Source organism: Neopelma chrysocephalum, unplaced genomic scaffold (assembly GCF_003984885.1).
Source record: "Neopelma chrysocephalum unplaced genomic scaffold, ASM398488v2 Primary Assembly neopelma1_69, whole genome shotgun sequence".
NCBI lineage: Eukaryota > Metazoa > Chordata > Aves > Passeriformes > Pipridae > Neopelma > Neopelma chrysocephalum.
The window spans coordinates 8,349,626-8,377,595 of NW_020897729.1; the positions used below are offsets into that span (position 1 = coordinate 8,349,626).

At 46.6% G+C, this 27,970-nt stretch overlaps 1 protein-coding gene across 7 annotated transcripts in view; it reads left to right on the forward strand.

Annotated features, from left to right (window-relative positions):
• Positions 1-27,970, forward strand: part of MECOM (MDS1 and EVI1 complex locus) — a 333,473-nt gene that overhangs the window by 282,669 nt on the left and 22,834 nt on the right. For 2 of the 7 annotated variants that reach the window (XM_027685628.1, XM_027685630.1), the window contains exons 3-8: positions 4,536-4,670; positions 14,992-15,094; positions 16,927-17,143; positions 19,420-19,567; positions 20,598-20,754; positions 26,049-27,411. In XM_027685628.1, the coding sequence (XP_027541429.1) occupies positions 4,536-4,670; positions 14,992-15,094; positions 16,927-17,143; positions 19,420-19,567; positions 20,598-20,754; positions 26,049-27,411 (2,123 nt within the window). Of the gene's footprint in view, positions 1-2,823; positions 2,942-4,535; positions 4,671-14,991; positions 15,095-16,926; positions 17,144-19,419; positions 19,568-20,597; positions 20,755-26,048; positions 27,412-27,970 lie in introns of those variants that run through there. The other 5 variants (XM_027685629.1, XM_027685631.1, XM_027685632.1 and 2 more) reach the window with 4 other exon arrangements.

Here is a 27,970-nt window from a genome sequence, read left to right on the forward strand (position 1 = left end):
TTTCCCCATTGTCCTCGGCAGCATTTGGCCCCAGGAAGCCCATTAAACGTGGACAGTGCCGTTATTTCATCTGGCTGTGGCCGAGCTGCTTTGCTTTGCTTTAATGATGTGCTGGAATGCACGATGCCCATAGGGTCTCCATTAGGAGAACTTTTACTTCTGGGACGACCATGAAGTTAAAGGCTTAAAAGAGGCATCAGTTTACAGCCTGGTGGGGATTACTAGCAGACTGGAGTACTAACTCCTGACTGCTCCACTAATAGAGCGACTTGTTTTATATAAACAATTGCCAAAGGGACCCTGTGGAAATATTCGGGCCTCTTGAAGCGCCCACCGAACCGAGGGGAAAGGCGACAGAGATGTTTAAAAGGTTGAAACGAGAAAAAAAGAAATGCATCGAGGTGTGTTGATGTGTGTATCCACTTCCCCGCACCGGGATGTTGGAGGTCCCGACCGGCGGCGGGGCCAGGCTGACCCCCCTCCAGCTGGGGCGCTTGTGCCTTTTCCCCCTCTCCTCCTTCTCCTCCTCCTCCTCGGGCCGTGCTCCCCTCCACCCGGCTGGAGGGAGCCGCCAGGAGTGCTGCAGGAAGGGGAATTACTAAAAAAGGGGGTTTTCCCCCCAAAAAGCGGGTTTTCCCCGGCGGCGATCGCCACCCAGCGGCGGCGGAGCCCCGGCGCGGAGCAGCCCCGCTCCGCCGGTACCGGGAGCCCCTTTTGTTTATCCACCCGCGTTTCCTCCCTTTGTGGCACAGCGGAGGGGAGGGGGGGGAGTAAGGGGGGGTCTCCGGCTCCTATCGGGGGCTCTGATCAGGCCGATGGGCTCGAGCAATCAGTTTCCCAGATTACTTGTATTTAATACACAATGCATCATAAAGCAAATCCCTCATCCTGACAGGGAGAAAATAGAACAGCTCATAGCGCGAGCCGGGCCAATTTATGGCTAAAATAAAAAAAAAAAAAAAGAAAAAAAGAAAAAAAAAAGAGAGAGAGAGAGAGAAAAAAATAAGAAAGAAAAAAATCCCCAACAATGGGGAGCGGAGGGAGGGCAGGAACCCACGGCCCCGCACACCGGGCGGGCGCCGGTTCCCAGGCCCGGGCGCTCTGGGTTTTTTGAGGTTATTGACAAAGGATTTTTTTTTTCTTTAAGTTTTTTTTTTCCTGTCCTACCTACTACCACTGAGGTTTGTTTTTTTTTTTTTCCCCTCGTCTCTCTCCCCTCGGACAATAGCCATTATCTGAGCTAACAGGTCAATGTCACAGATAACGGGCCGCTGAGACAAATCCATCAGCATCTCCTGTCACCCGGCTTCTCGCCCTCTCCCCGTGCTCCTTCCCCAGCCCCTGTCGCCCCCCGGGGAAGAAAAATCCACTTTCAGTCTGAAAAATATATATGCACTTAAAAAAAAAAAAAGTGGGTGGCACTTCTGGATGGTGCAATAAAAGATACAACTCAGCACTCTTAGGTTTTTTTTTCCTTGCCCTCTTCCCAAAACACACAAATATACGTGGATCTCGCCGTAGTGAGAGCTGTTCCAAACTTTGCGGATGTTTGCGGTTTTGCGCGATTTCGGGTCTATTTGCGGAGCCCGGAGAGCCCCGCACCGGGGGGGGGGCTGCGCTGCCGCGGGGCTGGGAGCGGGAGCGGGCCCGGCCCCGCCGCCCCCGCCGGCAGGTAGAGCCCGGCCTCCCGCCGCTCCATTCATGGGATTCGTTACCAAAGAAATAAAGGGGGAGGAAAAAAACAAAAAAGAATCGTTTAGGAAGCGCCGGCAAACGTGGAGGTGGTTCCGCGGCACCAAACGGGGGGGGGTCGTCGGGAAAATTGGCCGGTAAAAAAAGGGAAAAAAAAAGTTGCATTTCATTAAAAATTGTTATTAATAACCAGAGTGACGCGATGACGGGAACAACTCGGGTTAACGCGCCGGCTCCCGGAGCGTCGGGAGAAGCCGTCGGGGCGAGCGCGGCGCGGCTCCCGCTCGGGGCTGCGGGGGCGAGCGGCGAATAAATAGAGGCGAGCGGGGCGAGGGCCCCGGGGCACCGCGCACGGCCGGGATGCGGCCGGGGGGGGTTTGCGGGGGCCGCCCCCGCGGAGGGGCCGCTCCGCCGCGACCTGGCGGTGACCCCCGGCCGCGGGGCCGCTGTCGCTTTAAGCGCGCCGGGAGCGCCGCCGCCGCCCGGGCCGGGGGGGCCGCGCAGGAGGGGGGGAAAGGCGGCCGGAGCGGCCGGGGCTGCCCCGCTTTAAAGAGACAGTGCCCGGAGGGGGAGCGGCGGGCGGGCACGGCCCGACGGGGTGGGCGGGGAGGGGGGGCGGGCAGGGCCGCGCCGGGCCGGGCCGGGCCGGGCGCTGCCCGGGGGTGCGGCGGGGAAGCAGCGCCGCGGGCAGGCTGCGGGGGTGGGGAGGGGGAGAGCTGCCCGCCCGCCCTCCCACGCGCACTCACTTTTCTCCCATCCCCGGCGGAGAAGTGAAAGAAGTTTGTTTTGTTGAGCGGTGCGCGGTGGGGTTTGTTGTTGTTGTTTTTCTTTTTCTTTTTTTTTTCTTTTTTTCCCCCCTCCCTGAAGAGGCTTGTGTGAGGGTTTGGGGTGTTTTTTTTTTTTTGTTTTTTTCCCCTTCCCCCCCCTCCCCGGAAACTTTTTTCCCCCCCCCCCCCCCCCCAAAGGCAACCGATAAGACCAGGAGGGGCCGAAAGGGGACGGTGATGGCGAACCGGCAGGAACCCGCCGAGCCCCGCCGCCGCTGAGCCCTCCGGGGCCGGCAGCCCCCGCCCCGGCCCCGCCGCCCCCCGCACATGGTGGAGCGCCCCGCGCCGCGCCCGCCGCTGCCCCGGACACCGACGGCCGCGGCCTCCGCCCGCGTTTAGCGCCGAGATGTTGCTTCCAGCCGCCTGAAGGATATTTGTCCCTCTCCCCCCTCCCTGCCCCCGCGGGCTCCCGGCGACAGAAGGTAAGAGCGGCGAGCGCGGCGGCGGCGCTGCCCCGGCCCCGCGGGACGGGGCCGCCTTGCCCCGTCGGTGCCGCCGGCCCCGGGGCAGACCCTGCTCCGCCGGCCCGGGGAGGGAGGGGGGGGGTGAGCCGCCCTCCCCTCCTCGCGGGTCGCTTTGAAAGGGAAAAATTAAATGTTCCCCCTTCCAAAAACGAGCCGGAGGTGCGGGCGGCGGGGCAGCGCGCGCGCCCGCGGGGACCGAGCGCGCCTCGTTGGGGCGCGGGATTTGGGGGGCTGCGGGGTTGAGGTTTTCCCCCTCCGTTTGCGGGGGACGAGAGGAGACACCCGGGTGCCGCGGGGCGATGCTCGGCAGCCCCGGGGGGCTGCGCGCACCCACCGCACCCCCACCTCACGGACGGGCCCGATCCCGAGCATCCCGATCATCCCGATCCCGGTCCCCGGGGGGGCGGCGGGGGGCCGTGACCTGGGCAGCCCCCGCTGTCCCTGCGCTGTCCCGGGCGGGCTCCGCGGGCACTGCGCGTTTAGTGCCCGGCCGTGAGCCCGGGGCAGGAACTTCCGTGGGCTCCCGGTGACCGAGCACCGGCAGCGCCCGCTCTGGCCGCGGGTCCAGGCGCTTCCCGGCGGGGCACAGCCTCCCTCTCCTTTCGCTTTTCGTTTGGGGCGTTTTAAGGTTGTTTCCTTTTATTTTCCTAATAAAACGGGATGGCTGATGCCCGTGCCAAGCCGGAGAAGTTACAGTTCAGCAGTGGGATGCTCTGGGAAGTTTCAGATAGGCCGATGGTAAAGATTGCAAATAATGATATTCAACCCGCTGTAACGATTAGTAATTTGTCATAATATTAGAATAGAACATCCTCTTTAGCTTGTCCACGAGCAGTCTCATTATATTTGTTTATTGTCTGCATAATTGGAACCATTTATTGGTGTGTATTGAATTCTGCCATGGTTTGCATGAGTGTTTACATTGTTTTTCATTTATTCTCTTTTATTTTGACATAAGGAGTTTTGTTATTTGCTTCAGTTAGGGGGAGGGATTTAAGTGTTGCACAGGACTGTTCGGGAAGTGTAATATTAAAACAAGACAAATAACTCTGCCTACCAAATAAAGTTTGGTTCAGAGCAACAAATCTGAAAATTCTAAATGGGAGCTGCAAACAACGTAAATTCTGAAACAAAACAGAAACCTCAAATGAAACCAACACCATCTATTTTAATAATTTTTGTTATTTTCCTGGCAGAATCTGATTTAATTATAATTATAATTTCAAATGTAGTCATTGATGAATGCATAGAAAATCAGGTCCATCTTAAATTAACATAGTCTTTCATAGCAATAATTACACATCTCAATTACTTGTATATGTTTGTCAAGATATTTTTCAGAATGTTTATTGTGCTTTTATAATTATGTGTGTATTCTGATCCTTCCTAAAAACAGATCTCACCAGGGAAACATATTTCTGAATAAGCACACCTATATTATTATTATTTTTATTACTATCCATTTGTTTATCTGGAAACCTGTGATTTATCTTTTGATTAGTACACCCAGCCAGCAACAGAAAGATTTACTCTTTCATATTCTTCTTTTTAGATCTTGGATGAGTTTTGCAATGTGAAGTTCTGCATAGATGCCAGTCAACCAGATGTAGGAAACTGGCTCAAATATATCAAGTTTGCTGGATGCTACAATCAGCACAACCTTGTTGCATGTCAAATAGGTGATCAGGTACGTGGTCTTCACTTTCTGGACTTATTTTTTTAAGGAACTTTAAGGTGTCAATGCAAAAAAAAAAAAAGCAATTCACAACAGCTTTTGGCCTGTTTGCTGTTATGGCAAAAGATAAAGGACAGATGGGAAAGGCAGAATGGAATATTTTGGTTATGGGTGCTAGAAAATACAAATTTTCCATTTTTCACTGTGTCGTTCAATTCATAAATGATTTTTTTATTGTCTTATACCTGATAAAAATTGTGCCTGCTCTCTTAGGAGTACAAAGCCAGTATTTGCTGATTTTGAATTAGCAGCTTTTTCTGACTCCTCTTCCAGTCCTCTTGGGTTGCTCCCTTAAACCGTTGAGTTGATTGGAAGCTGTAACATAAATGTAGTGGCAAGAGTGGAGGGGAAGGCACGAAAGTGGTGATGTTACCAATGTAGTTGCATGTGTAGGGCTTTGGATTTGAATGCACATGTGCATGGATATTATTGTGCCTTCCCATACACTTTGCTGGAACTCGTAATACTCATATGCTGAATCAGGGTCTTCGGTGGTTTTCTTTTTCTTTTCATTTATTGCACTTAAGTCCACTCTTTGTTGAGCTGAAACATTATTTATCCTTGTGTGTTGGAAAAAGGCTGATATAGGCAGAGGAAGGACACAGTAAAGCATTTTGTTTTCAATTATGCTGATGAGTTATTAGGTGTTTCTTAAATCAGGGTTCGCTTTTGTCTGCGGATAATACATACCATTGTGAAATATTTTAATGGACAAAGTTAGGTTAAGGAAGCTTTGCTTCTTTAAAGTGAAATATCTAAAATAGCAAAGCAAATGATTGTGAATTCTGGTTTCCAATTTAAACTTTGCTACCTGCAACATAGGATTCGATTCATTTAATCAGTGTTTCATTTTCCCCCCCTTAATTAACTGCATCAGGTGAATGTTAAAGATTATCTTTAGCTGATTTAATTGCCCTGACAGTATTGAAAGAAGAATCACAACCAGACACAAAGCTTCAATTAGAAATCATTCTTTCTAATCAAATTCCTTACGTATAGGAAATGAATGTGAGACAGCCTGCTATTTCCAGCCCAGCATTACATATTTCACTCATGCAAGATAGCTGATTAAAACACGTTTAAATAACTTTCTCAATCATGAGAGAAGATCTTTTTAATTTTCAACTTTTCCAGTTCAGCCCTGAGCACATGTAGCACAGAACGAGCCAGCCGACCGAGAGATAATTTCCTTTTCATACAGCAGCTGGTTTAACTAAAGAAACCATAAAGATTATTAGTAAATGCAAGATACATTTTCCAAGCTGAAATACACTTCATGCTGAAAAACGATAAATTCTCTCAGTGCAGAGCATTTATGGACGAGTGATAGGAAAAGGAAACTATACAGATTGATTGGAACAACAAATTCAAATATTTTACGTTTAGTAGGAGCCGGCATAGATAGGGAAGATCAGAAGTGGGATCACGTGCATTGGTCAAAGCAACTCGCTGTCTTTGGGTTGGAATTGGGGATCTGCAACTGAAAATGCACACGAGGCTGAAACATCAGCATCTCCCTTTGCAACGCAGACACGCACCCGCGCCTTGACGTTTTTGGAAGGAAAGTCATGGCGCTTTTAACTTTCTCTTTTTTTAGTGTTTACATTTCTGACATTTGGTAATGGTGGCTGTACTGCTGCCAATAATTTCTTTCATTCACTAGAGGCTTGTTATTTATTTTGCACAGTATTGTGCTGTTCATAATTCCATATTTTTATAGCTTTTTGTTGCTGAGATTTGCAAATTAGGATTTGATTGTCTTTCAAGTAGCATGTTGTGAGCTGGGCGCTGTCAGCAAGGGATTGTTGTCCATTTGGCCCTCTGGAAATGCTGCGGATTTACCCACAGAATCGTCCGCGTACTCCCAACGTTTTATGACCAGAGCCTAAAAAGTTAATGCTAAAAATGTGCTCTCGAGTCTTAAAGTGAAAAACCCTTTCTAGCAGCTCCTCCTTCTGCTTTCTTCTGGCACAAACTCACCAGAGGTAATATAAAATATAATAGGAAGGCAAACTGGGAAATGGACGTTACATGGCCAAACGTGTGCGCGTACGAGGAGTGACAAATGCAAGTCAGGGCTGAGCGTGCATATATAGACTGAGTGGGGCTGCCAGGGGGTCATGGGGCCTCGGTAACTCCTGGAAAGAAGGGGGGAAAAAAAAGAAAAAGATGGGGAAAAAAAAACGAAAATAAAAATAAGGTGGAGCTGAGGATGTGTATCAGTGGTCGTAGCTAGAGCTGGAGGGCAGAGGTGGTGCAGCCCAGCTGGGACAGGAGACCCCAGCTCAGCTGGAGCCACAGCCAGTGCTGGGTGCAGGGGTGGGGGGACACCCTGCTGGGGGGACACCCCAGTTCCGCTTTCTTCCCCCAGGAACACAAAGCACCTCAGCAGCCCTGGGTGCACGGGGAGCATCCCCGCTGCGGGGACGCTGCTCGCTCCCGAGGCACAGACACTCGATCAGCAGTAATTGTTCACCTCTAATTGCTTCAACTCATCTGTAAAATTCACAAGCAAACATTGGGCTCTACCTGAGAAGGTAAAAGATCCTGCCAGCGCTCCCAGGCTCATGCTGCCCACAAGTTTATACTACTAAATGCAAGCTTGACTGACAGACAGGTATGATTCCCAGACTGCTTGGGGCAGGATTTAGATGGGCTCAGGGCGATGTGTAATGTAGTCACTCTGCTGTGTTCTACCTGCTGTATTTAACAAAAAGAGTGAAAGAAAAACATTTTTTGTCATTTTCTCTATTAGAGTTTTTTCAGAGACATACCACCCCACCCCCTGACTCACGGCTGAGGTTAGGTTTCATCACTTAGGATCAACTTTACAAAAGGCCTGGGCTCTTTCTTATGACTGTATAAATGAGCTTTGCTGAGATGAACAGCTCGATAATGGTGGGATGCAGTCAAAACATGCACGCTGGATGCAACTCACGTTTCATTTGATTGCAGCTGGAGTAGGGTTTAAAAGCTGCATTTTTTTTGTTGTTGGTGGTTTGGGGTTTTTTTATTTCAAATGAGATTGATCTAGGATTTCTTTTTTCTGTCTTCCTATTATCTCCTGTCATGCTTAATCTGACCTGAACATATGTAATTCAAGATGGATATGAATAATCAAATTCCACAAACAGGGCACTCTTGTTTTTGCCTTTTCCCAAAGAGACCACAGCGTGTGCAGAACTGCAGAGAGTCTTGTCCCTGTTCTTGCCCTGGAATGCGTTTTTTCATCTGAGAGTCAGGATTCAAGAGCAGTTTCTGGTAACTTGGACGACTCCCCTGTTATCATTAAATATCTATTAATTCAACTTTTTAATGACTTCAGAATGATTAGCCCTGTTAGGCTTTCTGGCAGCACTGTCAGCCCAGCTAAAGCATTATTTTTAAAGATGTACGTTAATGAAAGTGCAGCTGCAAATCCAGCGGTGACTATGGCAGTGGCGTGGCAGGGGCTGTCACACATTCCAGGCTGGGATCACGGTCACCTTCAAGCTCTAAGAAATAATTTATTTTTTAATTTTTTTTCTTTTAAGAAACGTTGTTGGTGTTGAAGTTAAAATACCTGAATGCTGTTTTTATCTTGCTTATTGCTCGCAGAGTTCTGACAGTGATACAGCCACATACTGCTGTGAAACTGCCCTGAGCTTCCAGGTCTTTCCCCCCCTAACAAAGCAGGTCTTGAAGACTCCCTTTGGTTTATCCATGGAAAACTCAAAGTGGCTCAGATCACTTTACTGAGGTTTTAGCTTGCTGTGCGTGCTGAAATAGGTTTTTGGTGGTTTTTTTTTTGTGTGTGCTTTGTTTTCTTTCCTTATACTCAAGTATGTGCCGCTGCAAAGGGAGAAAAACCAGTAGTATCACACCCTTAACAACGTGCCCAATGTCAGTGATATAAACTTACAGGAGTGAACCTACTGCTGTAGGTTCCACCAGATCTGATCCCATCTTACACGTTTTACAAACTTTTTTAATCTGCAGGCACAGCCTCATGTTTCAGGTTTTACGGCCGCGGCCCCCCCTCCGTGGCGGGCAGAGGCTCCTTGCACAGCCACCTGCAAAAGTTGTGTATTTAAGGAATAGTTTTGAGGCTTTGTTGTCGGAGAGTGAAATTAAGGTTTTGGCTGTTGTGGGTCAGGAGGGCACACACACGCTGAGCTCATACGGGGCCCCATTCTGCCATGATTCTTCCTATGACTTATTAGTTATTAAGCAAATAAAACTTAATCCAGCTCCCACTGAAAATCTGTCTCCAGTGGAGCAGGGATGTGTTAGCTTGGGGCTGGTGGAACGAGGAGCTGCTTGGTGTTTTTCCACTTGCTGCAGTTAAAGCTGAGGCTGTGGGTGAAATTCCTGCCTGGGCTTTACGACTGCCTGTGTTATCTGGAATTTGATGCACTGGTGGTGTTACCACTCTCGGCGTTGGACTGTCCTGACGTGACCTAAAATAAGCTGTTCAGAACCAAACCCAACAACCCAGTTGTTGCCATTTCTGCCAAGTGGTAAGGTTTTTATTGATGATTCGTGTTTAATGAAAGGGATAAGGCATGCTGTCTCTAAACAAAAATGCCTTTTTTGTGATGAGAGCTGTCAAATCCTACTCATCTGCTTGCCAGAGTGTAGAGGATTATGGAGAGCCACAGAGCCAGGACACAGCTGCACCTCGCTTGACATTCGTGTGGTTCATTAATGAGGGTTCACGACTGTTGGAGGACAACTGAGTGGTGAGGTCAGCTCAGGAGAACAGGTGGGCACACAGGAGTTGGGGTCTGGTGTCATTGGTTAGTGACCCCCAAGCAGGAGGTTCTGCAGGACCAGAGCAGCTTGGCTGGATGTGGCAGCCTCTCACCTGGAACCAGGTCTTTCACAGAAGCTAAAATTCATCTATGAAGAAAGAAGACAGGAATGGCTCTGAGGAGGTGGCCTGCAGCCCCCAAGAGGCTGAAGAGGGTGTCCTGCAGAGGCACCCCGCAGTTCCCTCCTTGCTCTGAGTGAGCAAGCAGGAGGCACCTTTTGCCTTGGAAGGTGAAAAAATGGGGATTCCTGGAGCATCCTTCCTCCAATCCTTCCTACTTCACAGTTTTGAGGCACTTTGAAAATGAAGAAAGAAAGGATTCTTAGTCCTGGTGCTGAGGCACTGTGGTGCTCCACCACCACCTCGGCAGGGTGAGGGGAGGGTCCTCTTCCCCACCAGGCTCCCACCCATGCCTCTGCAGACACTTGCTGAGTTTTGCCTGTGGATTTTTGCTGAAGTTTTCTTTGGGCCAAGTACAGCTTTCAGGCAGGACTCCTCTACATTAGCCCTTGAAAAAACTCGGGTTTGTTTCAATTTATCATTTGCTTGAGTACAGCAAGAAGAACCTGGCTCGGGTTTCATCACACAGCTCTCCAGCTGCACAAGTTGTTCATCACAGGAGCTAAAGTTGAAGCTTCACCATTTGGACCCTTTTCTTTCTTGTTTTTTCCTTTCAAACTCTTAATTAGGGCTTGTTGTGAAGTTATATATCTCTTCGTCCTCCTTTTCCTGGTGGGCATAATTCCTGGTTTTGATGGGGCTCCTTGAACGTAACGCTTATTATTACTTTTGGACATTTAATTTGTTTTGCTTTTCAGGCAAGTTCCACTCTTGCTCCGAAGCAGCACAGGGGTGAATGCCAGTTGGCAGTGTGCAGGCTGCCTCTACAGGCACTCACTTTCCTACCCCAATTCAGGACATGCTCTCTCTGGAGCACCAGAGCCTCCAAGGACAGCAAGGAGTTGAGGCTTGGGATAGATATGCCCGTGGCTGGTGCAGGAGCAGCAGTGCGGGGTTTTGTGGGTGCTGATGGTGTTCGCCAGGGAACAATCCACCTTTGGGCTCTTCTGTTCCATCCCACCATCCCATGCAGAGTGGATCCTCACCTCGGTCCTGCCGCTTGTAGCTTTGTGGGGCAGGGCAGAATCCCCCCGTGGTGGGAGCTGTGAGTTCAGTGCGTGGGCTGGGTGTTGAAGTACGAGCAGACTCAGAGCAGCATCTCTCACCTGCCCTAAAATCTGAATTTCCCGAGCAGCAGTGGAGCACATGTGGTGTTTCCCAAAGCTCTTGTGCACGCAGGGTTTAGTTGGGTGCACGAGAACTCTTTGGGGCACAACTGATGTGTGCCTGGCAGCCGGTGCCAAAGTGTCGCTTTTCCCCCCAAACTGTAACTTCGGTTAAATCTTCCTGGCTCTGGGGGGATGCTGGGAGGGAGCAGAGGGGGGTGCAGGCAGGGTGGCGTGGGGCTGGCCGGGGCAGGGGGGTGGCCGGGGTGTTTCACAGCACGGCCCGGCCGAGCTCGCGGGGAGCGCGTTTTAGCTATTATTGCAATTATTACAACTTCCTGAATAGGTCGAAGGTCGTTCATAATTCACGCTTCTGTCATCTTTACACATGCCAAACGCAGTCTATTAAGCATAAATAAAATTTCAAGTGCCTGACCAGGAAAAGTAAACTGGGATTCATAACAATGAGGCCTTATTCATCCATTTAAAAGTAAATTGTGTGTGTTCCTTTTTTCTCCCCCCTCCTCCCCTTTCCCTTTACGGCTTTGCAGTTTGGGAGCTTTTATTTCTGCTCGGTAGCAGAGATCTCTGACCTGTGGTGTGGGCAGGCACAGAGGACTGATGAGCCAGGCCTCCTCCAACTTCTCCCCACCTCGGACCCCCTGAACTCTGGAAGTGTTTCCAGATCTGGATCCGATTTTGCTCTTCCTATATAAACTGCAGTCACACACCGCTGATCCCAGGGCATGTGAAATGTGCATCTGGACTTTGCTTTTATTTTTTTTTTCCCCCCTCCGCTCGTTGTTCCTCTCCTGTGCAGAAGCTCTTCCTATACTCGATCTCGAGGCAGACTGATGCACGCTCGCACAGGTTAACCCCAAAAATTTGGGTAATGGAATGGGCTTGATAGTCTGGAGAAGTGCTGTCCAGAAAATGAAAATCTTTCATTAATTACAGTAGAGTCAGGACTGCACCCAAGAAATCTTCAGGCTTTGCAATTGAAAAATCCACTTATTCTATCTTTGTATTTCCTAATACAAAAAATACTGCCCACAGCAGAGGTGCTGTAGTTGCAAAACATGGGCAGCCTGAGGGAGACCTTAAGGGCTGGGGGGAAATTATGGGCTTCCTCATCTGGGGGTTGCAGGACCCCCCCCCATCACCAGCTCTCAGTAGGCTGCTGCTGCCTCAAAATTTGGGTAACATGGTTCATTGCAACAGTTGGCTTCTCAGTTTTTTTCAGACAGGATAATTCCAGGAGGTTTTAGGTTAGAAGAGTGAGAAAAGTTTTTTTTGTGAAGTAGTAAGGACAACTCTTAATATCAGATTAAATTTACCTGCACGACTGTTTTGGTTTAAACTTCAGTATGTTTTATTTTAGATTCTTACTGCAACTCAAATTGATGTGTAGAGCGTTGGTGCAGGTGAGGTTTTTTTTGGACATACAGAAATTAAGAAATCTATTTTTAATAATAATTAAAGTTAGTATTATAATAACGTGTAAATGCCAGACCTGGAGGTCAGTCACTTGGCTCTTGAGTTGCAAAATAAAGAAACATCACTCAACCTAAAACTTGGGAGTTTTTTAGAATGCTGTCTCATCTCCCCACTGAGGTGTGGAGGGGCTGGCCAAGGAGTTTCTGATGGGTAGTTTGATCATCTCTGTTACTTTTGAATACCAACACAGACAAGATAACTGGCTGCAGAGTTTATTCCCTGTTTAGGGATTTGTCCCACAGCTGCAAGAAAGATGCAGCATTGTACCAGCGCTTCCCAGAGAGAAGGGATGCTCCCCAGCACAGCACTTGGTGAACAAGGCCCTCTTTATGCCCCTGTATGGTCCATGTGTCCTCAGTTTGCTGTGAGAGGTGAAAAGGTCTATCAAAGGTCTATCAAAACACCTTTGATGGGACAGGAAAAATACTGGAGAAGGCTTTGCTGTGGTTTTGTTACTCCTTGGTGTGGAGGCACCACCAACGTCAGACTAGCAGCTGCATTTGCCTGACTGTGACACAAAACCTGTCCTGGGCAGAGAAGAAGCTTTGGCACAGCCTGCCTGGGATGGTGGAAGTCCCACCTGGGTGTGTGGTGATCCTGATCCTGCTTCCACCCAACAGGGATGTTTGCAGAAGTCTGTCTGGTCAGTGTGCACATATTATTGTTGCACATTTTATTTCCACCCAAAGCCAGGCAGCAGCCAAGCTTATCTTCCACAGATCCGACTGCAGCTTCCCTTTCAGATATGCGGAGTCCCTTATGCTTCTGGAAGAAAAAAGCCAGTTTTCAATACATTTATCTTAATAAAGGGAAAAACAAGCATCACTTACAGAAGATATTCACTGGATGTGGCGCTGTCATCAGGTTTATTTTCAAGAGGTGGAAGTTGGCTTCACTTGAATGTGTTTTGGTCTTTGGTGAAATGAGTTTCATTGCCCCAGCATGTCCCCAGCACGCTGAAGCCGACAGAGCATCCCCGTATCCTTCAGCACCGAGGATGGCATTGTCTCCAGAGGGGATTGTGGTACCAGGCATTCATCCAGCTGCAGGAAGAGATACACACGAGACCCTGCCATGGCTCTTTTGGCCTCCAAAATACTCGGTGGAGTTTGAAATCCCCTCGGCAAGAAATACAAATGGGAAGCCCAAGCAGCCCCAGCTGATGTTTCGATGAGGGTGGTGTGGAAGAGGAGGGAGTTGCAGCCTGGGCGGATCACATTGCACATAAACTCCTTCTCCTGTTTTTTACGGGGAAAATTTGCCACAAGCAGGAGTTTGTGGCACGGGTACATTGTGCCTGATGTGTTTTGCCAGCACTCCTGTCACCTGGGGAGGGGTGAGCACTGGGGTGGGGGGACGAGCTGCCCCAGGAGCCTCCACCACTGCTCTCTGCACCCTCCTCCAGAGTATCTTCTGGGACAAGGTGAAGGAAAAAAAAATCCAAATCCGAGGAAATGCAACTTAATTCGTTGTTTTTAGGTATTTAGCCCTTGTCTGTGGGCACAGCTTGTGCAGAAGGGAAGGATTAGGCTATACGGCCACCTCCTGGAGGACACCGGTATGTGCTGGCTGCCGATGGTGTCGGTCCACGTGCAAGTGGGCAAGGAAAGCACCCACAAACCTTCACACACCCGTCCCTACCTGTGACAGATGCACCTGTGTGGCTTTGAACAACGCAGGTGATTTTCTGCCTTTCTCCCAACGCGCTGCAATGAGTGTTGAGAGTAAAGAGTTTGGGAGCAAAACATTTAAAAATACATTAGTCTGAGAAAATGCAAAGACATCACTTTTTAGTATAAGAAATATAGCTGTCATGTGTTTTTGTTTAACAAGGCCCGAGGAAGTTACTAATATTTATTTGAGCTGCTTCGTGGAGCTTTTTAGGGCTCTTTACATTTCCTGCAGAGAGAGAGAGAAAGCAGCCAGATGGATTTTGGGAATTTCCTTTCAGCAGAGCCTTGTGGTGCTGGTGTGTGCTTCCTCTGGTGCATGGACCCAAGGGAGGGTGTCCCCTTTGCCCCCTCCACAGCCTCCTGCCTCTCTGATGGGCTCCTTCCCACAGCCCAGTATCACCTGTATGAGGGGACCAGGTGTCACTGGACGGGGTCACCACCAGCAACTTTGGCTGCTCACCGTGTTTCTTCATCCAGGATTGATTTTTCCTTTGATTTCCATTTGAAGCTAAGGAATAACCAGGCTCATTGGTTTGTATAAGCCTGTTTCCTCACAGCTTTCTGGACTGTGTAGATGGTTGGAATGGGGGATGGATGTCTGTGGCTTAACCAGCAGCATCTACTCATGTCTGCTTTAGAATTATGGAATCATTAAGGTTGGAAAAGACCTCTAAGATCATCAAGTCCAACCATTGAAGTTACTTTAGTACCTTTTCCCAACGCAACAGGAGTTCCCCTTTCCAAGGATTACTCAGGGATGTGTTTTATGGCCACTCTGCTCACGGGTTTGGTGTAACTCAACACACAAGTTGCTGGTGATATCTGCAGTCATCACACAGCTCATTTTGCAGCAGAGGCTGTTGAAAGCACTCGTCCTTTCTGTCCTCGCAGAGCCCAAAGTACAACAGCTTTGGGGCTGGAAGGAGCAGACCTGCCACAGTCAGTGGGCACCTCTCCAGCAGCAGCACCACGACAGGGCAGGCTCTGGCCACATGGTTTTGGTCTGTAACACTCACCAGCAGTGGCTGATACCTCTTTCCCTGTCGTGCTGCTCACATTGCTTTCTCTTTTTGTTTGTTTTCCAGATATTCTACAGAGTGGTAGCAGATATTGAACCAGGAGAGGAGCTCTTACTGTTCATGAAGAGTGAAGATTATTCACATGAGACAATGGCTCCGGACATCCACGGTTAGCCTCTTCTTAGTCTTTCATCTAATAGAGAGTATCACTGAAATTAAGCCAAAATTTAGGGAGATTTCTCCTCTGTTGGAATCCTGTTGAAATCTGGGATGACTTTACTGCAGCCAGGGAAGAGAGCTGGACCATGGTTGTATCTGTCCATCTTCTGCCTCTCTTTTTTCTGATTGAAATTTGATTGGTTTGTGGGTATTGCAAAAGAAAAACAGGAGTTCATGTCCTTATCTTAAGGCTGTGCTGGTCCTGCAAGACATGTATGGACCCTGATTATAGGTTTTTTTTTTCACTTAGCCAAACATCTGTTACCTTGAAAAGAGAAAACCACAAAATCCCAGAATGTTCTGAGTTGGAAGTGACCCACAAGAATCATTGAGTCCAGCTCTTAAAATCTCAGACTGTTAATGTTGCTGTCACTTGTGAGGACATTTCAGCCATTATTCCTCCTTGTGCTCATCCCACACACAGATTCTGGGTCTGAAACTCCTGAGTTGCTGCTGAGATTTGTTCCCCCCCTCCAAAAGCTCCTTTTGCTGTGCTGCCTGTCAGGCAGTGGGTTACACAGCCACAGTGGGAACTGGGTATAGGATATCTGCTTGGTGCCCAGTAGGTTGCAGTTCATGCCAACAGGGACATTTTACAAATTCTCAGAGATTCAAGGACAGTTGAACACAGGGGTTTTCTCAGGGCAGGAAGTATCAAGGTCTGCACTTTCTTCACTGCCTGTACATTTAAAGCAGTATCTTTTGTTGTCTTAAGAAAAAGGTAGGGATTGTTCATTCGTTCCTTCCCATTTGATTTTGTGTTTGGTTTTTTTTTTCCTCCAGTGGTAACTTTGTTTAGTTATTGCTAAAGATGGTCCCCTTTTCAGCACAGTGTTTTCCCTGCCTAGTCCCTACGGTCAAGTAGCTATTGTATAAATGACACCAGAGGAAATCTCTGCAGTCACATGCAGGATTATGTCCCACAGGGCTGATTTAGAAGCAGACTGAGCCAAAGTGTTGCTTGTGGATGGCCAAGAACAGAACCCTGTGACGCTTTCTCTGGATCAGCTCAACTGTCAAGTAGCAACCAAGTACATACATTGGAGATTTCAGCCAGATTCCTCAGTGCCTTTCTGACTCAGAGCCTCTGGGCATTTTTATCTGGAACCAGACCAGGGTGTCTGGTGGACCAACAGTAGAAAACCCAGCAGAAAAAAAATCGTGGGATACTGTTTGCCAAGTTTGTTTTTTGGGATTTTCTTCAGCTAATCTATTCTTTTGCAGGAATTGCTAATTAATGGAATGCAGTATTCACTCCAAAGTAACACTCTAGTATCTTCTACACTCATTTTCAGTAAGAAACACATTATGACCAATGTTTTGGAATTTAAAGCAAAGACTTAATGTGTCTCTGGCTTATTCAAACAGGGTTGGATGCTGCAACTCATGGAAATGAAGAGGCTTTTAAAAACTATTAACACCTTTTTGGCTATTTTAGATGTTGATGTTTGTGTCTGAGTCATCTCCTTCAGCCTCCACTGGAGATCCACCTTAGACCTCATATATATAGTTCCATTTAGGATGGTATATAAACACACTGACTTTTGTCCTGAGCCTTTCATCCCAGGCAGTTAAAGTGTAGTATTGCACTATCATATATTGTAGAATTGAAGCATTATTATAAAGCATTCTTAGGAATCCTTCTTTCTTTTGAGGTTCTTCTCTTTTTAATTGAATAACTCTTCATTTAACCACGCCATCATCCAACTCCTGATGGGAAGGTGGTTAAAAATGGCTGAAAACTGATGTGGTCTCCCCGTGCCCAACCCCTTTGTGTTCCAGAGGAGCGTCAGTACCGCTGCGAGGACTGTGACCAGCTCTTCGAGTCCAAGGCTGAGCTTGTAGATCACCAGAAGTTCCCCTGCAGCACCCCTCACTCTGCCTTCTCCATGGTGGAGGAGGACTTCCAGAAGAAGCTTGAGAATGAGAATGACCTTCAGGATGTTCATGAAATCCAGGAGTGCAAAGAGTGTGACCAAGTCTTCCCAGACTTACAAAGGTAGGAGTAGGTGCTTAAAATGTAAGTGCAAGTTCTTCAATGGCTTCAGTTGGATTCCCACAATTCCATAGTGTCTTGTTTCCTCTCCACGTTGTGTGGGCACGGTTGAAGTGACTGTGAACTGCCCTTTTTGGGACAGCAGTGTGTCTGTTTGCACTGCTTAATAATCATATGCCCCTTAAATGCTGACTTGTCAATTTGGAGTATTTAGTGTGTTTCACAGAAACCCTCACTAGTCCATGATTCAGGGTGTTGTGTTGCCTGTCAGAGCTCAGCATGGATTTCTGCATGCCCAGTGTTAGTCCTTTTGGATAATTACTGCTGGAGGCTCCAGGTGCTCGTTCTGCAAGATGGAGCCCTCTCTCCCAAAACAGAGACACTCCTTTGCTCCTCTTGACAGGAGTGGAGGTGGCTCAGCATCACATGATCAGCATTATCTGACCTGATCCTTTTACTTCCACAAAATTAGTGACACTGAAATTAAAACATGATGTGCCAACCATCACTCCCCACATGTTAGGTGAGCCCCACTGAGCAGGAATTTGTGCAGGCACAAGGTCTTGTTCACCCATTGATGTTGAGCAGTGTGTGGCTCCACCTGTCTAATTTTCAGTCTGAGGGATTGATTTGAAGGGTCTGATAGAGGCAGATAAGTCAGAAGGATTTCCAGCAGCTTGGATGAGGCAGGACTCTTGTCCATAACGGTTTTGCATTTTGCGAGTCATTTGGTGTTAAAGTCCTTTTCTCCCTGAGAGCCATAGGATGATATCTAACATATGGGAATCATTGAGGAAATGTAAATTTAGCTTAAAATATTAAATATTGAAGAGAAAGGGCAGAAAACAAAGAACGAGTCATCATAAATAGATGGGCAGTACTGTGAGAAAGAGTGAAAAATGAGAGGGAATGCAGTCGTTCTCCGAACTCCTGAATTATTGAAAGGCTCATACACCACAAAGACAGTTCACAGAAAAAAAGTGCCAAAATGTGCTATATCCAGATTATATAAAATAAAAGGCCCAAGTGAGCCATGGTTGGGGAAGTGAGTAACTACATGAAGAAATAGCTGAGCAGGAAGATGGAGATGTTGGGTCCAGGAGTGCCCAGTGCTGATGGGGAGTCATGGAGCTGCAGCAGAGTCAGGGAGCTGGTGCCAGAGCCAGGGACAAGAATCTCTCTGGGTCTTATGGCAAATTTGTTTACTGGTGCGTGATGGAGAGTCAGTTGGTGTAAAAATATTAGGAGGAGAAACCAGAAATATTTTTTTCCCCCAAAGGAAGGAGAGGGGTAGAAGTAAGAGCATACACAGGGTGAAAGTATTTCCGTTACCTTTGGCTGAGGATGGAGGTTGCTATTGGGGCTGCACAACCCAAACGAGACTGTAACCCTGGTAGATTTTGTCACTGATTCTGCAGAGATCACTGGGAACTTCATGTGAGAATAGGTTGATCCACTGGGCTAAAAATCACAGTTTCCAGTGGCTTTTCTGTGGACCTACTCTTGCATTATGTACTGATCTTTCCCCAAGCAGTAGTGTGAGCTATGACTCTTTGTGACCGAGCAATACAGGTGTTTAAAAATATGTGTTTACTACAAATGAATAATAAAAATTCAGAGACAAAGGTTAATTCAAAGACGTGCAACAGAAGTTAGGTGCACATCGAATATTCTAATAATAGACTGAATAAACCACTTAGAAATTAATGACTAAACAAGTACACAGTTGAACACAGTTAACAGTAATCATCAAGAATAACTTCATTTGTAGTGCACCATATCTAGAGGCTTCTTGAACTCCTCCTGTCCTACTGCAGAGGTGTTATTCTTCATCTATTCCCGCTGTAAAAAAAATTGACTACCATCAAAGGAGCGGATTTATGGCAGGTGGTGGGATCCAAGGTGTGTTTAGAGGGAAAGTCATAAGGTAGAAATAATTCAGACTGCAGGGAAGAATTACCAGAGTGAAATACTGAGAGGTGTATGAAATAATCTCCTTAGGGAGAGATGGCAGCAGCATCTCCTGGAGCATTTGCAAGTGGCCTGGCAAAACATGAGAGGATGTGTTATTCTGGTAGGGAGGAGGAGATTCTGCCTCCTGGCTGGAGTGAGCCTAGTGTTCAAAAACTTGTTTCTGTCAGGATTGGGCCTTTGGGGCTATTAAAAAAATTTTTTTTTTTTTGCTGTAACTGTGCACTCTGCTCTCTCCCCTTCCTGTAAACCACTGATAAGCCCACGTGTGTGATGGACCATGCTGAGCCCTGTTCCTGTTTCCACAGCCTGGAGAAGCACATGCTGTCACACAGCGAGGAGAGGGAGTACAAGTGTGACCAGTGTCCCAAAGCCTTTAACTGGAAGTCCAACTTGATACGTCACCAAATGTCTCACGACAGCGGGAAGCACTACGAGTGTGAGAACTGTGCCAAGGTACAGTGAATTTTGAGGCTGCCTGGCACTTCTTGTGCTGCTGGATACACGGGAGCATGGAAATGGGGATGCCTTGGGCTGGGATGCAGAGGGGTGTAGTGTTTCTGCCATGCTCCAGGTAGTTTTTCAAGAGTTTACACTTCTACTTTATAAATACATTATTTTTCTACCCCTTTTGATTTGGTAATGGCTGTGGAGTCTGAAGTGAGCACTGATGCAGGATGCTGAGCACCCTCAAGCTCACCCTTGGCAGCCTGAGAGGATTGGTGGGGTGTAAGAAGGTCACTAAGAGGCACTGAGGGGCAAGAAACCCCAGTGAAACGCAGGGTGGAGAGTTCCCCGGGCTGTGTGCCAGCTGTTGGGACGAGAAACTTCAGGACACTACTGCATATAAAGGAAAATGCGAAATAGCAATGGGCCCCAGCTGCACTGAGCACAGCTCATCTCTAGAGCATCTCCTGTCACTTCCCTGCGCTGGGCTTGCTGTGTGGATTATTTGTATAGGATGTGGTGCTCTGCATTGCTTTTTATCAGATCCCCAAAGCTTGGGCCTTCTGCATGAGAACTTAGTTGGTTTCAGGTGGATTTGCTGCAAAAATGGGAATTTCTATTGAGATTACAAGATGCAACCAAGCCCTGGTTTCTAGGACTGTATTGTGTACAGGATTTCTTGCTGTCACACGTTCCATTGTTGATATAAAGTATTTCTATTGCAGTAATGCTTAGAGGTTTCAAGCAGCCACATTTTGACACATTTTCCATGAAGTCCCTGACCTCAAATGTGCAATTTCTAATGGCCAGGTCAAATGCATTTGCTGCAAAGGGGTTAACAGATCCACCCAATACTTGGCTGATCCTGGGAAACTGAGGCCCCATCCTGCAGGCACAGCTCCCACCGATGCCCATTAGCGAGGTTTTTAATCTTAAGCACTCCCAAAAATAGCTCCAAGGTTTGAATTTTAAAAGACTCTTGTAATAACTGGCTTCTTCCACAGTCAAGTTTCTTGGTTAATCAGTACTCATTTCCTAGCAGGTTTTCACGGACCCCAGCAACCTTCAGAGGCACATTCGTTCCCAGCATGTTGGGGCTCGTGCTCACGCTTGTCCAGAGTGTGGCAAAACCTTTGCCACTTCTTCAGGCCTCAAACAGCATAAACACATCCACAGCAGTGTCAAACCTTTTATATGTAAGTCTTCAACTAAATGTGTTTGTTTAAGTGTTTCTTTTGCTGTAAAGCAGGGCAAGCTGGAAGCAGGAGGTTGTGTTCTGCTCCCTTTGAACTGCCCACCTGTGTCGTGTGGGTTGTGAGTAGTTAAATGAGTTCTGGGTAATTTGTGATCCAATGCAAAGAGTTATTTTCGTGTGATTTTCCTTTTCAGACAGACACTCTATGTTGTATAAGTGTACCTGTTATCCCTGGGATGTTTTTCCATGCACAGATGCAAAGCAAGGAGTGGGATTTAGCAAGGAGGAGCCATGCCAGCCTCGTGCAGCCTCATTGCTTTGCACCGTGCTGAGCTGGCTGCTCTCCTTCCTGCTCTAGGAGTTAATTTTGCATCACAGCCTCCAAAGCAGATGCCATGACTTTTGCTGGAGTTGGGAGACAAACCTCAGAGGCAGTGAGTTTGAGTCAGAGCAGTTTGCTGCCCTCCCTGAGGCTCCTTTGTATGCCCCAAGTTTAAGTACTGAGTTGAGCTATTAGATCTTTCCCAGCAATAAAACTTGCCTTGGATGTGAGCCTGACTCTGTACTGGGCTTAAATCAGATCCTTAATGTCTCATGGGTTGTGTTTGCTGCTGAGCCAGACCCTGCTTGATAAAGGTGCAGGTTGTTGTCTCTCCCTTTCACCGGGGAAGCACAGGCAGAAAATATTTTAAAAAATTGTTCTTGGTACTGCTACTTTCTGCCACAGCCTTTTCAGGCACCTGCTGTGGCTTGAAAGGTGCCTTGTGACCACCTCCCCTACTTGTCCACAGACCTCTTAATCTTTTGCTGCTCTCAGCAATAATTTACCTAAATATTGACACCACAGCTGGAAAAACCATTGGCCACAAGCTCATATAATTCCTCCAGAGAAGGAGTATCGTCTTAAAAAACTAATTTGTGCAAGATCTGTAACCTGCCATTGGGTTAATAATACTTTTGATATGGATTCCTTCAATGAGAAAAATATATAAATAGGTCCAATGTTAAATATCACTAATAACATTTAAAGCTGATTGCAAGGTTAAGTGGTTACTCTCAGTTAGAAAACAGTACCTTCTTGTTAGGTGGGGAGTCTTCAGATAGTGCTATTGGAACATCTTACATAAAAGTCTCTTAAGTGGCACCTCTCGTGCATGAAATAATCTCTCAGATGCATTTTGTTGCTATTTATTCTGATAAGTCAAAACAGTAACTGGTATTCTTCACATGTACAATGTGAGGGATGAAACCCCATTGAGCGACCTACACGTAAGAGCCGTGTAATCGCAGAACAAAAGGGTTTGGAGACCACATGTTTGGTCAGCTTTGCCGAGCAGTGAGAGGGAGGTAGGGTCACCTAGAGCAGATATCTGTTTTCCACCAGAAGGCCACACACCATGATTTACTCGTACCAGTCTGTTTATGGCAACTGTCTCTTATTACAGTGCACCGCCCAAGCTTGAGTGAAAACTCACCAACACTAAGGTAATTACTCACTGCCTTCGCAAAATCTCCAGCCTCCCCAAATAGAAACCACATGCCATAATAGACTGAACATATTCAAAATAGTACTTACAGTAATTTTTTTTAATAAGCAGAAAATATGCAAACTTAACTGCTGGCTAATTTGGGGTCCAGAGACAATGGTGGTGCAGAGCGTGCTTCGGCATGAGAATAATTTTTGCAATTAGGGATCCAGATTGGGAGTTTGTGTTAAACCTGGGGTCTCTGGAGCAATAAAAGCTGCAAGAAGGGAAGCTTCCCTTACAAGTTAGTTGCTTAAAAGTATGGCACTGAGATTTAAAGGGTGTACTAAGGTGTAATAGGTGAAATCAAACCCGGCTTATGTTGCTTTGCTACATGGAAGCAATTAAAGCTGATAACCATCCTCGGTCTACTGAAGTTTAAGTCACATGATGAAAAGGAGGTGGATCTTATAACACAGACTGAGGAGTCCTGGCTCCTCAGAATATCCATGGAGGTGGAGGTGGCACAGTCTATTTAGACAGTCTTCTCCAAAATCCATGGGGCACTGAGTGTGCCTGTCACTGATGCTGTGATCACCCAGGCTTCAGGTGACAGTCCCCAGGAGTAAAACTACTCCAGGGGTAAGGGCTTTGAGCTGGGCCTAGAAATTTCTTTTCCAGCCTTTTTAGCCCATGGATTAAACAGAGTGCCTGTTAAATACAAAAGGCACCTTGAGCAAGCAGCACCTCATTAAATAGTTTCAAATAACTTCAATGCTCAGAAATGTGAAATCCTGGGTACAGCTGTTAATCGTTTGATTGAGATTGTAGTGAGAAATATTTACATATTTTCATGGTATTGCCATTATTGATTGAATTTAGCTTTGAAACCGATAAAATACATTTAGTCAAATGATGAATTTTCATCTCCCTTAATAGTCTGTAAGGACATCTCTCAATTCTAAGTGTATATTTTTGCTTTTCTCCAGAGCTGAGTATTTCTTGATTCTGTTGACTTTGGAATACATTAACGGAGAATAATAATTTAGTACTGTACCACTTCTCTTTAAGGCAGAACTTCCCAAACTTTAGGAAGACTAAATCTGTGCCAATACCTCCCTTTCACCCCCTTGCCACTCCAGCCTACCTGAGCAAAGCCTTGTCTTTAATAAAACCATGTCAATAAGAAGCAGGCCCTCAACACAACCTGGTACAAGATTGAAAGTTCATAAAACATTATTTATATTTAATTCTACCTTAGCCTAGCCTTGGAAATGCATGCATTGGAGATATTTTTGTCTGGAAAAATATATATGGTCTATTCTGCTTTACACATGGAGAGGAGTTGCTCCATAATATTCAAGATGAAGCTTGTGCAAAATTATGGATATGACACTCATGTCACCATTTGGGTCAGTTTAGTTTTGGTTTCTGTGAGCAACATGATGGGAGCAGGGGGAGCTCACTGTGTAAAACCTCAGCGGTGAAGGTAAGGGGCCTGGTTCTGTACCCTGAAGTTTGGAGGTGGGAGCAGAAATTTTATTCCTGCAATTAGGCTAAAAATAGGAGAAAATAGCAGAAAAATCAGAGCTTCATACTGCAAAAAGTAAACAATAAATAGTTCTATATTAAATAAAAAATATTTCTATTTTAAATAGGCAAATAAAAAATTAAAATATTTTTAAGAAGGGGCAGAAAGTACTTAAGAGGAAAACAGGCATTTTCAAGGAACTAGAATAATCTCTCCTCATCCTTTGTGTCTCTCTTTTTTGTTTCCCTTACATATTTTTTCTTCTATATTTTTCGTTATACTTTTGATTTTCTCTCTTTTCTCTCTTGTCTCTCCTTGTGAATGAAGATTTCCAGCAGGAACAGTTACTGATACACAGCACCAAACATTCTTCCTGAATTACCGCATTGCAAATTTCCTGTGTTTGGGCCCAATCCTGCGCTCTCTCCGCCCCAACGAATTGTCCCAGGGATGTCAGTGGGATGTGAGCAGGGAAAACGGGTGGATGGGGCAGGATCGGGCCGTGGAACAATAGGAGCATTGTTGCTGAGATATGGAGCAGCCTCCTGAAGAGGTAAACAGTTGAGGGATGACAACAAGTGGTCAGGTTTCTCAAGGGCAGAGATTCGGAGGAGCAGGAAGGTTAGTGCGGGCCCCGGTGCGAGTGGAAGTTAGAGGACGTGATTGCAGTTCATGGGAACCAAGAGTGCAGGATGGGATACATTCAATTCAGTTTCCTCTGCGGGCTTAAAATAGAGCCATTGTAAATTATGTCAGACTGTCTCAAATCATGAAAATTATTGTTAAAAAGCCCTGAGAATACACAATGTGTATTGTTGCGCGGCTTTGATGTGTGAAAGATGAGAGTTTATGATATAACACAAATTAAATAAAAATAAAGCGGCCACATGCTTTTTCCTGGCTGGGAAAAAAAAAAAAGGATTTATTACAGAGGGATAACACTGCTTGCTGACAATGCTGCTGCCTTGTTTTTAAACAACTGTTAGAAGCAAGGTAGTGCAGAGGTACAGACAAATTTTAGCATAATGAAGAGCACAAGACTCAGACTTGCCCAGTGCTCCTTCTTATCCAAAGGATGCCAAAAAGTGACATAAAAAGGCACTGGGGAGCTGAGCATTATCCTCTTCCAAACCCTACTTTAACTTAGTTGTTGCCCCCTAAGCTTTGTAGCAGCCAGAAAATCAGGAACGTGCAGAATCCTGTTTGGATCAGTGACATGATGGGCTCTTCATAGTGTCTCTGTACCACCAGGAGCATTTCCAGCCTCCTGCTGCTGCCAATGGTCACTGGAAGCTGTGCTGAGTGTCACAGGCTAGATCAGGTCTGTGTTCCCAAGGTAGATCTGCTCCCCTCTGTGGTCCCAGGCTCTCTCCAAGTGCTGCTTTTGTGAGGCTGAAACTATTTCTCATCCCAGAGGAGTTTGAAAGGAAATCCATTGGGCTCTTACTGAGCATCAGACGTGCAAATAAATACAGCTTCATTCTTAAATGAAAATTTTTTTTGAAATGCAGTGTATTTTGTCGTGTGCAAGAGGCAAATAAGCAATATTATGACTAGTAAAGTTATTAAGATGTGGAATTTAGAGTTACAGCATCACAGGCACCTGTAAGGACTATGCTTTACACAAATAGAAATGCTTGGGACATATGAGAGTACTAGGCTGAGGTTACTCAGGCTCTAGCCTGGACTTCCGTGAGATTAAATTTTTAATTGTAGGTGGAAAAAAGTGTTGTTTGTTATCAAGATTATACCTGGAAATACCTTGTTGTCTCTTCCTTCACCTCTTTCCTATCCTTGTGGTCTTACAGACTGAAAGCTCTGTGAGGCAGCTCCATCTCTGTCTGGTCCTGCAAATATTTATTTTAATGACTAATTTCCACATGGGAATAGTGACATGAATGGATGTCATTTGAAGACACCTGTGCTCTCACACAGGAGTGCTGTGGGTTCATACAGGGTCACAGCACCGTGGCTCTTGGTGGGGCTCTGGGGGCTGATGCAACATGGAATAATGGTACTGACTGTGCAATGCAAAGAGCAAACAAGGAGAGTGTGTCTTTTAGTGGTTCCAGACCTTTTCTGGTTTGTTGGAGCGGGTTTTGATTCTGTCTTCAGATGTTTGTCTGCCTTGCTTTGGAGAGTACAATAGCTTTTGTGCATTTGTGCACCCAAACTTCTCCCCGCGGCTTCCTCGGTGACATTTGGTGGGTAAAAAAAATGGTGTTATTTGCACAATTTTGGGGGTGGGGGCAATTACCATAAAGCCTGAGATGTGTTGTTGTTGTTGTTTACATACAGGTGAGGTCTGCCATAAATCCTATACTCAGTTTTCAAACCTTTGTCGTCATAAGCGCATGCATGCTGATTGCAGAACCCAAATCAAGTGCAAAGACTGTGGACAAATGTTCAGCACTACGTCTTCCTTAAATAAACACAGGAGATTTTGTGAGGGCAAGAACCATTTTGCAGCAGGAGGATTTTTTGGCCAAGGCATTTCTCTTCCTGGAACCCCAGCTATGGATAAAACGTCCATGGTTAATATGAATCATGCAAATCCGGGCCTTGCTGACTATTTTGGAGCCAATAGGCATCCTGCTGGTCTTACCTTTCCAACAGCTCCTGGATTTTCTTTTAGCTTCCCCGGTCTGTTTCCTTCAGGCTTGTACCACAGGCCACCTTTGCTACCTACTAGTTCTCCTGTTAAAGGACTTCCAAGCGCAGATCAGACAAACAAAAGCCAAAGTCCCCTCATGACAAATCCTCAGATACTGCCAGCCACCCAGGATATTTTGAAGGCACTAAATAAACAACCACCAGTAGGGGAGAATAAGCCAGTGGAGCTTCAACCAGAAGGGTCCTCTGAAGAGAGGCCGCATGAGAAACTCAGTGACCAGTCAGAGAGTAGTGACCTTGACCTTGACGATGTCAGTACCCCCAGTGGCAGTGACCTGGAAACCACCTCGGGCTCTGATCTGGAAAGTGACATTGAAAGTGAGAAAGAGAAATTTAAAGAAAATGGTAAAATGTTCAAAGACAAAGTAAGCTCTCTGCAGAGCCTGGCGTCAATAAATAATAAGAAAGACCACAGCAATCATTCCATTTTCTCACCATCCTTAGAGGAGCAGACTGCGGTGTCAGGAGCGGTGAATGATTCTATAAAGGCTATTGCTTCTATTGCTGAAAAGTACTTTGGTTCAACAGGACTTGTGGGGCTGCAAGACAAAAAAGTCGGAGCCTTACCTTACCCTTCCATGTTTCCCCTCCCGTTTTTTCCAGCATTCTCTCAATCAATGTATCCATTTCCTGATAGAGACTTGAGACCGTTACCCTTGAAAGTGGAGCCCCAATCACCCAGTGAAATAAAGAAGATCCCAAAGGGAAGCTCTGAGTCTCCCTTTGACCTCACCATAAAGCGTAAGGAGGAGAAGCCACTCACTCCCATACCCTCAAAGCCAGCAGCCCCCTGTGCAGCCAGCCAGGACCAGCCGCTGGATCTCAGCATGGGCAGCCGAAGTCGAGCCAGCAGCACAAAACAAGCCGAGCCTCGGAAGAACCACGTCTTTGGAGAGAAGAAGGGGGGAGACCTCGAGCAAAGGAAAGCTTCAGAGTCCTCTTTGCAGCACGCCAGGCCCACCCCATTCTTTATGGATCCCATTTACAGGTAACAGACCATCTGCTGCCTTTCAGCATCCTTTGGGACAGGCAGCCAGGGCCACAACCCCGTCCCCCTCCCGGTGTCCCTGGAGGCACTGTCCCACTTTGGGGCATGGGGGGGGAGTCCAGGCTGCATTTTGACCTGCACATCCCACCTCACATCCCAGCTGTTCCCACCCAGCCCCAGGGCTGGTAATGCTGCAGTTAACAAGTCTTCATGACTGCCCTCATTGCCATGAGCCATTAGTTTAACCTGCATAGCTTGACATGCAGAAGAAACTGAATATATTCTCTTACCCATAAGTGAATTGGCATCAGTGTTGAATGTCTGTATATTTACTGTGTATTTGACATCACTGGTTTACCTGAAATTTTTTTTTCCAAAATGCTGCCCACTCTGGCTTCCTCTGGATTTGACAGTGCATCTCCCCAGGGGGCCTGTTGTACTCCATCTTGCCAGTTCCTCTTGAATTCAGTGGGAGTATCTCATAAGTACAACATTGGTCCTAAGGAATATTAAGAACATGGAAATTGAGGGTGATTTCTGCCCTTTTTTACCAATATTT